Source organism: Acartia tonsa, chromosome 12 (assembly GCF_053477335.1).
Source record: "Acartia tonsa isolate MP-2025a chromosome 12, ASM5347733v1, whole genome shotgun sequence".
Taxonomy (NCBI): domain Eukaryota; kingdom Metazoa; phylum Arthropoda; class Copepoda; order Calanoida; family Acartiidae; genus Acartia; species Acartia tonsa.
Window position 1 is genome coordinate 46,345,615 of NC_137271.1, and position 14,235 is coordinate 46,359,849.

At 30.1% G+C, this 14,235-nt stretch overlaps 1 protein-coding gene across 2 annotated transcripts; it reads right to left on the reverse strand.

Annotated features, from left to right (window-relative positions):
• Window positions 1–2,825: 2,825 nt before the first annotated feature.
• LOC145333991 (C-type mannose receptor 2-like) lies at window positions 2,826–7,537 on the reverse strand. 2 transcript variants are annotated; one of them, XM_080179264.1, is made up of 13 exons: window positions 7,432–7,537; window positions 6,540–6,594; window positions 6,397–6,432; window positions 6,185–6,307; window positions 5,085–5,180; window positions 4,882–4,937; window positions 4,675–4,753; window positions 3,903–3,944; window positions 3,683–3,808; window positions 3,440–3,544; window positions 3,303–3,364; window positions 3,088–3,182; window positions 2,826–2,939 (listed from the first exon to the last, which is right to left on the reverse strand). In XM_080179264.1, the coding sequence occupies exons 2-12, from the start codon at window positions 6,589–6,591 to the stop codon at window positions 3,096–3,098; spliced, it is 864 nt and encodes a 287-aa protein (XP_080035390.1). In that variant the 5' UTR covers window positions 6,592–6,594; window positions 7,432–7,537; the 3' UTR covers window positions 2,826–2,939; window positions 3,088–3,095. The 2 variants fall into 2 exon arrangements, with proteins under 2 accessions (XP_080035390.1, XP_080035389.1); XM_080179263.1 differs by having other exon boundaries at window positions 7,418–7,524.
• Between the last annotated feature and the right edge of the window lie 6,698 nt (window positions 7,538–14,235).

Below are 14,235 nucleotides of genomic sequence, written 5' to 3' on the forward strand. Positions count from 1 at the left end.
AGGCCACCCTGAGCGTGTTCGTGACCGCAGTTCTGGTGGAGGTGCTGGACACAACCGTAGCCGCCGTAATGAAATCAGTGGTGGAGAGGAACGTCGCCAAATAGCTCCCAGCAATCAGAACTCTAAATTGCAACTTCCCTCAGACAAGGATTTTTACATTTGTACATTAAACCTCAACGGTCAACTTCTAGTTTCCAGACAAGCGTTCACCAACGACAAACTTCCTGTTTTTGACAAGGACAATCGCCTGCAACGAATGGGCTTGATTCTACCCAAACCAAAATTTTTGGTCTCAGGACTGGCAGCCACTACAAAGGTGACCTGTACGTTCTTTGGAGGAGCATGTTTCTCGTGTGATGTTATGGGTAATAGTCACAACATAAACAACTCGGCAAGAGTCTTTCTTCTTGGTGATCAACACTGTCCAGTCCTTGTTGGTCTGAAACAAGATTGCTGTCCTGTTATTCGTGTGGAGTCCGGAACTTTTACTGACCTACAAAATATGCTGATTAGACACTTCAAGGCTGGACTAAGGATACAGAGTGGGTCAATAGGTGTATGTCTCCTTCTCACCCTGCTTATGAAGGTTGGCCACACAACATACTGGGCTCAGCTGTTGAGCTTTTCAGAGTGGGCCGCAACTTACAACCTGCAAATATTACCTTCTATTCCACCATTCCCGACTGGCTATGGCTTGGACAGCTTAATTTCAATCAAGCAGCTGAACTCACACCTGCAAGTGTGTCATTTTGGTAACAGTGCAGGAGGTAAAAATGCTAAATACTCACTCTGGCAACCCCTCACCTCCACTCTTGAACAGCATGGTGCAGCTGTCTGTACCATTCCTTCCCCCCCAATTTGCGTACAGGAGGTGGGGGGAATGTACGCACGCTGTGATGGCCAATTCTCAGAGGGTTGTAGTGGAGACTGGAGCTTTGGAATGCCCAGGAATATTGAGGAGACTTTCCTTGTATCCTTATTACAGTCGGTGTCTGCTGCCCATGTGGAATTGAACCCAACAGCAACAGCTGTTGTAACTCCAAGCAAAGATTCCTTATTTGCTGGTCTCAGATCTGGCTCCAGATTGGATATTAACAGTGGCAGAATCGTGTTTCTACTCGGTAGCTCCATAATGCAGCAGACCAAACCCTTTCTACAAGAGCTCTGCCTCACCAAGGGTGTTCAGGTTGTCTCCTGCTGTAAGGGAGGTGATTACCTAGGCTTCTTCTGGAACCAAGACCACTCTTTCCTAGCAGCTGGGAAAGAAGAAGATGTTCTTTTCTTACATTTCCTGGGAAACCACATGCTAAACAAGGACAACTTCTGGATGGACATGCTACAGAATGGTAAGAGAGTGTACCACTTAACTAACCCAATGATCCTGTCAGACCAGCAGATGGACCAGTTGATTCTAGACACCAATAAGCTGTCAATCTTCCTGGCGCAGCACTTCAAGGGAAGGGTGTTTATTCTAGGACCCTTCCCTAGACACATCACTCAATGTTGTGGCCTACAGGAACATTCTGTCCTAGACAGTGAGAACCAGCGGATTTCAATGACTGGCTATGCCAATCTTTTCAACAAGTATCTGCAGGCAAGCCTCGTTCTACCAGAGAGATGCGAATTCCTGGAGTACCAAAACATTTTTGGTAGAAATTTTGATAAAAACAGTCTGGTCGATGGGGTTCACCTGACCCCTTCAGCCTACAAAGCTTGCGCCAATTTCTTTCTGGGTTCACTTCAGCGTAAACCTAGAAAACAGACTAACACGCCCTCCAGGATGCCAGCTTTCAGCAGTTACCTGACCATGAAGGGGTTACTGACCAAAAACGAGGCTGACACCAGGGAACCTATGGAGGGGGCGATTGATGACGCAATAAACCTTGTCAAACAATGAATTCACCAATCCTTATTTATTTTTATCTTATTTTACTCGTATTTGTATTATGCTTTGATTTTTATCACTATGTCTCATTTTATAATTTATATTCTAATAATAAAGTTTAAATAATAATAATAATTATTTATTTTTTTAATGAACTTCTTAATTTACCCAAGTTTTAATAAAAATAAAAAAGATAAATATGCATCTGTGCCTTTTAGATAAGTATATTTCAGATACAATTAACAATTAAACAATATCAATAATTACTTTTTTTACAGTTATTCTATTGATTGGTAAATTAACTAGTTATTTTTTGGCCATATGCACTTGTTGAGAGTTAAGCCATGCAACCAGAAGTGTCAATTACTACTTTAGGTAATATACATTTTTAGAACATCCAAAAAGGTGGGAATTTTCAGATTTTACTGCAACTTTTCTTTATTTTTTTTTAATGTTAATTTTAATATCATAATGTTTGGATTTTTCCTAAAATGAAGTATAAGAGGGTAAATTGAATGACCAAGCTCTAGATTTATATATTTGGTGACCTAGTATCATTATAATTCAGTGAATATTATATTTGACACTTTTATTTAGCAACCATTTATTTAGAAACATGTAAAAAAATCCCACTAAATTAAGTAAACAGTTGCTAAAATAAGAATGACACCATAAGTAGCAAAGAAAAGATACATAGAAACATATACTAAAATATCAAGCAAAATTAGACTGACAGACAAACCAATGTATAACCTGGATGTACATAGATAGGTCATAGAAATCTTTAGCAAAGATTTTAGAATCATATCTTATATAGGTGCTGAGTAAATTATGTTTCTTAGATTGATGGACAATGTGTGTTGTAGAGAAGCTTAGCTGTCTATTTTAATTGCTTCTTACTTTTTACCCTATGTCAATGATTTTGAAGAAAAAATCAATATTTAATTTTGATAGATTTATTAAGATACAATTTTTTATATAACTATAATGCCAAACTTATTAAAATATTTAATCCAAAAATATAGCCAGTGCCATTATTCCTGTAAAGCAGTACCTAAAATAATCATAGTATCATTTTTAATTCAGAAAAATTTATAATTCTGCAATTAATACAATGTTTCTATGAGAGCATATTAAATATGTTATTATCAAATTCTTACTTCTTTAATCATACAACAATGAAAAAATATTTTAATTTCTACCTTTTTTTTCATTTTTTGTTCTCTATCTTGCAAACAGAAGGTAAGGTCATTTTACATTGCCAATCCTTCCACTCATAATCAAAGCTCTTCCACATCTGATTAAACATATAGAAAATATATTTTTATTTATTACATATTTTAAAAAATGAAAATATTAAAATTATTTAAACTACTTTATTATCTATGTTTAAATTTGAATGAATATGAAGTATTACCGCAATGCAATCCTTGTTTTTTGTTGGTTTTCCTTGGCCATTATGCCAATCAGCAAATTCAACTAAATCATAAGTTTTTACAAAAAGATGTAAAAATAATCAAATAATCAGGAAAGCAATCATCTGAATATTTTTACCTGGAGATCCATCTGTCCAGACCCAGGAGCCTTCATCATTGAGGTCATTACCTCCTGTCCAGAATCCTTGCACTCCAGGAATAGTATAATTTTCTCTTAGCAGTTCTAAAAATGTATAATTGTGTAAATTAATGACAATTATTTCAGGAGATATCTTTTAAACAGTTTTTAATAGAGTTTCTAAAAAACAAATCCAAAAAAGTATTGTTAGTTTTTTTTTTTAATTATAATTTGTGAACCTACTTTTAACAAACTCATTCTCTTGGTCTGTGTGTATGGATGCCAGATCAGATCCTTGGTCAATAGACATACACTGTTCTCTAGCTTTTTCCCAGCTTAGTTCATCAGACAAAATTTTAAAGCAAGAACCTTTTAAAATCATTTTTTCAGAGTTCATAAAATTTAAAATTGTGATTTTAAAAAATCATATATAAAAAGATTAAATTTACTGCAATAATGATACCTGTTGCTTGATCTTTGGACCAACCTTCATTGCATTTACTAACTAAAATTATAATATACAGTGTGTTTTTTTTATGAGAACTTTTTTGAAAGCAATTTTACCCCACTTATAGTTATCAGAATTTAATGATTAATGGCTTATTTTCTTCGTTTTTTAAGGCAATTAATAGAACACCAACAAAATATTTCATTTTTTATTCAAAAAGTACATTAAAATCTTAAATTAACACTTAGGTGTCAACTTCTAAAAATGGTTTTAGCGCATTTTTCTAATGCCTAAATCTTCTACCCTTTGAAAGAAAAAAATTGGATTTTCTGTAGTCGACTTTGGGGGGCCAGTACACCCTCCCTGGTTGAGATATGACCTTCAAACTTTGATATGTTCTATTACATGTCCCTAATAGTATCTGTATACATTTTTAGTTTTTAGATGTTGACACCTAAGTTTTGAATTTTAGATTTTAATGTACTTTTTGAATAAAAACTGAAATATTTATTTGGTGTTCTATTAATTGCCTTAAAAGACGAAGAAAATAAGCCATTAATCATTAAATTCTGATAACTATAAGTGGGGTAAAATTGCTTTCAAAAAAGATCTCATAAAAAAAACACACTGTATAATTAAAGTTTAAAATCACAAAATCATTTTTTATGAATAATACCCAATTTAATACTTATTTTTTTATTTATTTTTCTTACTATTACAAATAATTTTCTATAATTCAATATATAATAAAAGTACCATAAAGTATTAAAATAAATTTTAAAATTACCTCTTTGGCATACAAAGGGTATTTCTATTTCATTACATTCAATAGAACCCCACTCTCCGTTCACATACTTACCTCCCATCTGATTTTAAATGTATAAATCAATTCTTATGTTTTAAAATCGTAATTTGTGCTTAAGTATCTAATTTTAGATTTGAAAAAAAAACACATACAAATTTTTTTTTGAAACAATATTAATAAATTCATTACCCCACCACAGCCAAATCTGGGCTCATTATATTTTATGTTCCAGTTTGTGAAATTAACTGAAATATGAATATTAAGTAACCTTAGTTAGAAACATGAATTAAAATATGTTAAAAGTTATTTTTTTGGTTACTATATACTAATAGTAATTTGATTCAAATACTTATTTATAAACAATAATGAAATTAAGAAAATGTTTGCATTACATTTTGATCCATCAGCCCATGCAAAATCAAGTGGAGCTCTTCCAATATCACTTACACCAATCCATGCAGCAAATATGTTGTCCATTTTAATGAGATCTATAATTATTTTAAATGCTTTAAATTAACAAATGTAGCTTTTAAAGGGACTGTGAACGTAAATTTTTCTCATCTTAATATCAAATCTTAACATTATCTCATTCATAATATCTCACAGATAGAGCAAAACGCACTTTTGTTTGCTTAAAAAACGGCTTTTTCCGACGATTTTTATAAGGTACGGGGAAAGGAAGAAATTTTCCGTATTATATAAAATGTGCATTAAATTGCGTTTTTCTCCCATTATAGCTAAAATTAAACTTTTTCACATAGTTCTAGATTTTTCCTAACAGTTAAGCTGATTTTTAATATAATCCTTGCTTTAATCCAATGTATAGTTACATAAAAATTGATAAAATAAGCAATATTTTTTTATTGAAAACCAAATACAATAATAAAGCCAGAAACAGGTTTTTTATTAGTATCCAATTAACTTTAAATGGCCCATCTCTCGCCCACCTTTAATTACAAATTTGTAAATAATAAAGACGCAATATTTCTTTATAAACAGTCTGATAAAAGTGTAAACTAATTCTCCAAAGTGGGTTATTTATTGTTCAACACAATAAAAAAGGATATTATTATTTTATATAACCTATGAGATTCAACCCTTTGTAGACAGTGAGGTATTTTTTTGTCAATAATACGAATTTAAAATATGTCTTTATTACCTAATTACTACGTTATAAAAAAACGAATTGGCAATTTTATAGCATAAAATAAATCCTTAACAGTAAGTAAATTGTTTCAACTATATATGACAAGTTAAATATCCCTACAAACATTATAAGAAACAAAAACGTTCAGATTTTCCCTGTTTTTTCCTTTTTCCCTCTCAAAATACCATAAAATCAAGGCATTATATCTGGATATTTTTGTGAATAGGACATTTTTGGTTGATCAGTGTAGTGAAATGTGCTTAGTAAATGTCAAGATTTAATAATCAGATGAGAAATTTTTACGTTCACACTCCCTTTAACAAAGAATTGGAATTAGATACTTACCATAGATAAATTTGTTTTCTTCTATTGAGTGTATAGAAACCAATTCAGCATCATATTTTGCAACACAAGTGTAATTTGCTTTCTCCCAAGTCATAAAAACATTGACACCCTTATAACATTTTCCTTGCAAATTAACAATATTATTTTGTAAAATTGGGAGATATAAGTTAAATTTATATCTAAGAAAGTAATTACATATAGAATTATTTTACCTGATCCTTGAAATTCAGTCCATCCTTGCTCACATCCTGCATACAAATTAAAGAAGTTTATTTTTATCTTCTGATTGAATTTATGCTGGATCAATATACTATCCCTATCAAAAAGATAAAATGTATTTAAAAATATACATTACCTTGACCCATAGCAGAGGCCAGAAGAGCAAATCCACAAAAGAATAAAAGCATTTCCTTAAAAAAATGCAAGCTATTAGTTATTCTTTATTACAGTTCTAAAACAATAAATATTAATGAAAATTATAATTTTGAGTATCATATCATTTAAATGCATTATAGATTTTTATGATGGAAGTCTGGTATTTCTTTTTCTCTGATAAATTTTGTTCTTTTAAATTTATTACTATTTTTTATAATTTTGTTTAATTATTTTTCTGTTTTTACTAATATTTTTAAGATTAATTACTATATTTTTTTTTTATTTATATTAAATTTTATTAATCAGTAGGTATTTTAGATAATATACAGTAAGACCCACAAAAAAGTGTCTTTTATGAATTACAGCCTTTATTACTTTATATATCAACAAAATATAGCATATGTCCTTGTTCTCTTTACATTTTCACATAAAAATATACAACAAAAAAATATTTTTACCTACATTAACAACGGAGATTTTTAGAACTAAAGTTCTAAAAAAGTGAGCAAACAGTAACTTTTTACATGAAACAACTTTTTTAGCAAAATTAAGGTAGAAATCATATTATTTCTTATACCAAAACGCATAATAAACTAATTTGTAAATGATTGATTGATAGCCTGATATTTGCAAATAATCATTTTATTTGGCATTATCAATCCAAAAATTATGAAAGACAAAAAAAATTATTTTTCTCAAAAGAAGAAACTTTGCAAAAATCTCCGTTAATACATGCTTGAAATTGATTTTTTTCATTTATCTAGTGTAAAATAGAGAACAAGAGCTTATGTTACTTTTGATGATACATGTAGATATAAAGGCTCTAAACCCTAAAATATACTTTTTCGTAGGTCTTACTGTAATAAACTTACTGTTCAGTAGTAGATATGAACAAAAACTGACAAGATGAATAACTATTTGATAAAGTAACAGATGTTTGAAAAATATATTCATGAATATTTCAACTACCAACTAATAAACACTGAAATCCAAAATAAAATCTGCTTAAATAATGTTTCTCAAAATATTTACACCATAATGTTTATCAAAAATTTATTTTTTGTTATATAATTAGTTTGAAAATGAAGTTAAAATTTACTTACCATTTACAACAGGCGACTTTAACTTCAATAGTATATTTATATAAAATTTGTAGATCTGTCTTTTTGTCAATATTTACATCCAATATTCAATTAGATAAAGCTTACAATAGAGGAAATATCACAATTAATCATGCCATGGTCATTATACTTCTATCTTGGTTAAAGTAGCACAATAAAAAGGCACACAAACCAAAAGACAAACCATGATTAATATAATTGTTATTATTGTAGTAAGGCCCACCTCTCAGAGCGAATCAAAAGGTAGCTCTGCGCGAATAGTAATGATGCTCCGCCACAGATAATTAGCACTCCCTTGTCCTGCTTCCGCAGGGACAGAGTCATTTATTGATTTAAACTAGTGTAACGATATGTATATTGCTTATAACATTAATATTTGTATATAACTAAAACTGCACCTATGAATTGTAACCCATTGTTAATTATAGTTAGTTACTTGTGGACCATTTGATCAAATACACCTTCTTACTTTACATGATCTTTGTTGATCATTTTATAAAAGCGACTCTTATATATATTGGGAAGTCTGTACGTCTGAGCGTCTTCCAGAGTCTGTTATAAAAGAACTTGAGAGGTATCCAGCAGGCTAGATACTACATTAGTGTTTAAAATAAAATTATCTATGAATTCGGTTTATGATAAATACATAAACTCTTTTAAAGAATTAAGAATAGTTGTAAAGTACTTGGCAATTTACGTAATTTTATATTCTATTTTATTCTTTGGTTAATTATATATTTAACAAGTGTTCTAAAATGAGTCAGATCCACTATTTTTAATGAAAAAATATAGAACAAGATAAAGATTTTTAATAGTTGTCATAGACTTCGTTGAGTGTTTTAAAATTATTTTTAACATTGATCTATGGTAGTAAATGGGACTGGAAATCTCACAATTCCTTGAAAATTTCCTCTGCATTTTACTGACTCATAAGCTATTTGTAAAAAAAAACTGGATCAAACAAAACAACAAACAAATTAATTTAGTTTTTTTTACAAAAAAAGATATGGTTAATCCTAAATTCTGTAATTAAATATCATTTATTCAAAGATTCAGGTTTAGGCCTTAACTTGAGAAGGTCTACTACAGATTATTAAATATATTTTGACATAATTAAATTTTGCTAGTTACCATAGATTTTAAATTTCAAATATTTCTCCTGTAAATTTTCTTAAGAATTGTACCTGGCTGCATTTTTGTTCAGAAATAACATTTTCTTGGGAAAAAAATATTTGTTAGAACCAGCTGAAATATTTTTATACAATAAAATTTTTTTGTCTGCTAGACTTTGTGTTAAGTGTTTCATTCATAACAAATTCTGCGGCTAACTTGTACTAGTCCCCAAAGTCCCCACATTCAGTCTAAATCCTTCACGAACACTTTAAGCTGGTCCCCAAGTTTTCAAACCCTAATATATTGAATATTTCATCCATTGTCCCCTCCCTTTCTCCCTCTGGATATTATGAGCACCATCAAGAGCACCATCAAACATGGGAAGGTGAAACAGGCAGACAGCAAAATTTCTAAGAAAAAACGCCCACCACCTCATTTTTTTATATGTCAAAGAGAGAAAGCCAATTGAACTAAATAAGAGGCAAACCTTGATTTAAAGCTAATATTATCTTTAGAGTATCTATGCAAATAAATAACGTCATGTCCATAAAATTTAAAATAAATAGATTTATTATTGCACAGGTGCCTACAAATTGACGTAGATACCCGTATTTGATTCTGCTCTATAATTTACACATTTACATACACCATTTCTCTTATAGTAAACAATGCAATTTTTTTAAAACGTTTTAAATAAGGTTGAGCCGGATACTGGATACCAGATACCCGGCCTGTTAAATCAGCTGAATATCTGGTATCCGGTATCTGGCCCAACGCTAGTTTTATACCAATGAAGAAAAAAAACTAAGTAACACTATTTACTTTGACTAGCGGCTTCGCCCCTAGCCTCTAGGGGCTTCGCCCTATATAGTTATGGGAAGTCAACCCTCGTTAATAGAAATATTCAAAAAAAATATTCTTTGTTTAATTACTCTGTGGAAAAATTAAACCCAGGTTGTGCGCTTTATGCACAAAAATTTTAATTTGTACAAATTAAACCCAGGTTGTTTGCCGTATACACAAAAATTTCAATTCGTAAAAATTAAACCTAGGTTGTTCGCATGCATACACAAAAATTAAAATTGAAAATAAATATTTTTTTTTTTGTCGGGGGGAGGGGGTGAATTCATGGGGGACTTGCCCCATGTTGCAGTGGGGTTCCCCCACCCCAATTACTGGTTTTTGTTTCCAAAAATTTTGGAAGTGGGGATTTTTCTTATTTTTGGGGGGGTTGGGGTGTCCCACCCCCCAAGAAAATAGCTTAAAACCACCAAAGGACCAGTAAGTATATTCCCAGAAGGGTAGAGCCCAATTTGATCAGCAGTTACTGAGATTTTACAAAAAATGTAAAAAAAAAAATTTGGGGGGTTGTTTATTTTTTATTTTTGGGGGGGTTGGGGGTGTCCCACCCCCCAAGAAAATAGCATAAAACCACCACAGGACCAGTAGGTATATTCCCTGAAGAGTAGAATCCGATTGGTTCAGTGGTTACCGAGATCTTAAGGGACAGACAGGCAGACGGAAATTACACTATGGAAATCACTGGACTTGTTTTATAACATTATATTAATCATCATTTAAACTATCAAAATAAAACTTATATACATAAAGAAGGATTAATAGTTAAAGGTTTTGTGTTTTTTTTTGTTGTTGATAAAATTAATATCATTTCTGAAAGAAACATTTCTTTTTATGGTGGGGGGGGGGGGGGGGTTAGAAACGTTCACAGACAGTTGCCTGTATAGAGGAAAAAAGATTGGATGGTTCTAAAATTAATTTTTTTATTTGTTGAGACAGGGGACGTAGTATTGCCTCAAAAGAGCATAAACAAATATTTTCACTTATATTAGTACTTCATAAAATGTGGATTGTAATTGTAGAATAGTTTTGCTTGGTTATACATATAATACCAAGATAGAGAGAACAATTTAGATAGATAGAAATATGAGAAAAGATAGAGAGAACAATTTAGATAGATAGAAATATGAGAAAAGAAATTTATCTTTAGGATGAAAAGTGTTGAAAATAGAACAAAATGTTTGTGGCAATTTCCACTATTTCTTTAAATTCCAAATTTTGTTCTTGTAAAAATCATTAAAACATTTATTAATATTATACCTTTGAAAAACAATTGCTTTAAACATTTTTTTGTACTTTACTATTTTACTAGTGGCTATGCCGCTAGAGGTTTCTAGTGGCCCTTGAGATGGAGGGGGGGAGGGGTGTGACGATAGTTTCACCGCCTAGCAGCACCTAGCAATCATTTTTTGGTAATCCTTTTCTATACTAAGGATTCTTCTTGGGAGAAGCTACATTGTAACTGAGAACCATATTGGTTCAGCGGTTAGCACAATGCTGTTGCACTGACACACACACAGATCCGGATTTTTTTAGATTTAAATATAAACAATCAAAGTAACATTGTTGGGAGTTTTACAACTCCACTTTGAAGCAAAAGAATAATGCCCCAAATGCATTATTACTCCATTTATCATAAAAGATCATTACGCAAATGTAGGCAAAATCCTTTGGGGTAAAAATACAGAAGAAAATAAGAATATTTTCTGTGTTTTTTAGAAAAATAATTATGCATAACAATCATATAGGTTTAGTATTGCACTGAAGAAGTATACTTCAGTACTTAAAATAGTGTTTTATTAGCAAAGCTTCTTTATAATTTCAAATGTATGTCTGTCCTAAACATTCGTGGCAATCATACTGCTTTAAAGCAGGTTTTTAGCTACTTTTCGATTTTTTACATCTTTCCTCGAATCTTTGTTGTTTATGGTCTGATTTTCAAAAAAATTTTAGTCAAAGATATCAAAATCAAACTTCCCGTCGTTTTAAAATAACATCCATGGTGGTCGGACTGCTATTTAGCAAGGTTTTGGCTATATTTATACTTTTCATACTCTATGCTGTTTGCGCCCAGAAAGACATAATCTAATTTCCTTTAATTTTTCTATATTCAAAAATAGATTAAGATATAAATATTGTAATGAATAATTCATTTTGAATGTTATTTTAAGCTCAGGATTTTGATTACTTTCTTATCAGTGTGTAATTCTAAGTAAAGAAAAAGGTAATTGAATGCCTAACAAACATTTATTTAAGATGAATAAAAAGTATTCAGTAGAAAAAGTCAGGGAAACTCTAGCTATCTGTATATCTTTATATCCAATGATCTATCTAGATATCTTAATATCTGCCCCATTATTCATCTATCTATTTCTACACTGACCTACTTAAATGTAATGCAAAGGCACCATATTATAAAATCAGAAGGAATAAATCAATATTGTCAAACATAAATCTTTAAATCCTTCTCTTTCTCAATATCAGTTCTACTTTCTCTCTTTCTCCAACTCTTTCTCAGTCTATTTTTATCCATTACTTAGTTTCATTTCAATCTATTAATTTTATCTAATTTACTAAATCAAACTTCCTATTTATTAATTCCAACCTCACCTACTAGCTGTCTATCAATCAACCTAAATGTCTTATAATGTATCTATCTATCCACATGTCAAAGTTTCAAGTTGTAATTTGAACTAAACCCAATGTCACACATCTAAAACTAAACAAAACATTTCAAACACAGAATTAGATATACATCTAAAAGGACAATCTGTTTTAATAATATAATTACAGTCAATCTTAAAATTTGAATCAAAGGCATTTATTTTTGTAAAGTTTTTTTTTTAAAGTAACTTACAAAACACATCAAAAAGAATATTTAGAATTACTTTATATCATTTAAGGAATCATTTCCTGCATTTAGTATGATCTGAAATACAAAATAAAAATAAGTAACATTTAAAAAAATTCTTTTGAATTTACAGCAGAGCTTTATGTATTAAATTTATTGTGTTAAATTACATAAAGATAGCTCTGTTTAATGTTTATTAATACATAACCATACACTTTTAAAAAGTTGTTCCACATCATATCTTTACAGAAGAATTTCTTGTATTGCACTGCCTTTATCTTATTCTAATTCAGTCTGGAAAAATATCTTTGGGAATAGCAGATAATCTAAATTTGAAATGTATTTGTGTTTGACAAGTGTCAATTCTTGAAATGGGTTTCAGTTAAAGTTAAGCACATATCAATCAATCAAATTGGATTTGTTACATCACAATCATATGAAACTTATTATAATTTACATAATAATTTTTTTACTAAAAATTCATAAAAGTTATGTTAATAATCTCTTGAAAATGGACCATTTTCCACATTTGTTGGAAATAAAACTGTTTCTTGTCTTTTCAAACTTTGCTAAGTCAGACCATAAATTATATAATTAATATTTTGTGCTGAAAACTTAATAAATTATTACAAGGAAGAGTTTGGAAAAGTTATGTGTGATAATTCTCATGTAATAGAGATTAAATGTCAGTTTGATTATTAAAACATCTTAAACTTCTGGTCTGATATTGCTGTTTTCTTCATATCATTAGAGGACAAAGAAATGATCATTTTTACTTTTCAGGGGGATAAGATTTAATACTACCTCTAATTATACTTGATAATTTATGTAATTGTTAACATATCTAGACATCAAGAGAGAAAATAGAAAAGGTTCTATGTATCTTATGTCTATTATTTTATTCCTTGTATATTAAGGCTAGCAATTCTTTTATTAATATTAGATTAATATTAAACTAAAAAAAGAACAAAAGAATATTGAAATGATATTATTTTTTATTTATCAATAATAGATTTCTATAAATTTTTTTTATTGATTTTGCTAAATCTTGTCCCTGTCTCTGGCCTTCACTGCATCATCAATCATCCTCAAACTTTCTAAAAACTTTTTTTTCATAATCTCCAGCTAATCTTCACAAGTAGTTTCAGTCCATGATTGATCATTTATGCAGACATTAATTTACATCCCTCTCTGAATATTCCATCCCCCTTGTGAGGGAATAACTTGTTCAATAAACAAGACAAAAGTATTTAATGTTTACTGGAGTGCCAAATTTTTTTTTTCTTTCTAGGAGAGTATTTTATCCTTCTAATAGGGAATAAAATTTCTGATATTGATTATCTGAGAATCCTCCATTGTTGAACTAACAATTTTAACAATTTAATAAATAGAATGATTCAATATTAAACAATTTAATAAAATCTAACCCTTATTTTATCTTATGTTATGATTTTCAAGGATAAATTTTCTCATAAAAAAAATTATTTAAAAATATACATATTTAAAAAAAACATATTTTTTTCTAACTATCACAATCATTTGAATTTATATATATTTTAAATATTTACCCTACTATATATATTTGTATAATTGTACAATACTATGAAAGATATACAGGTTTATATAGCAAATAGAAGTATAATAATAGATGATGAGGGGTAGCTGGTGATGGGTTCCTTTGAGCTGGGGGCTGTGTCCACAGGCCCAAAGGTAGGAGGGAAGGCTGCCTCCTT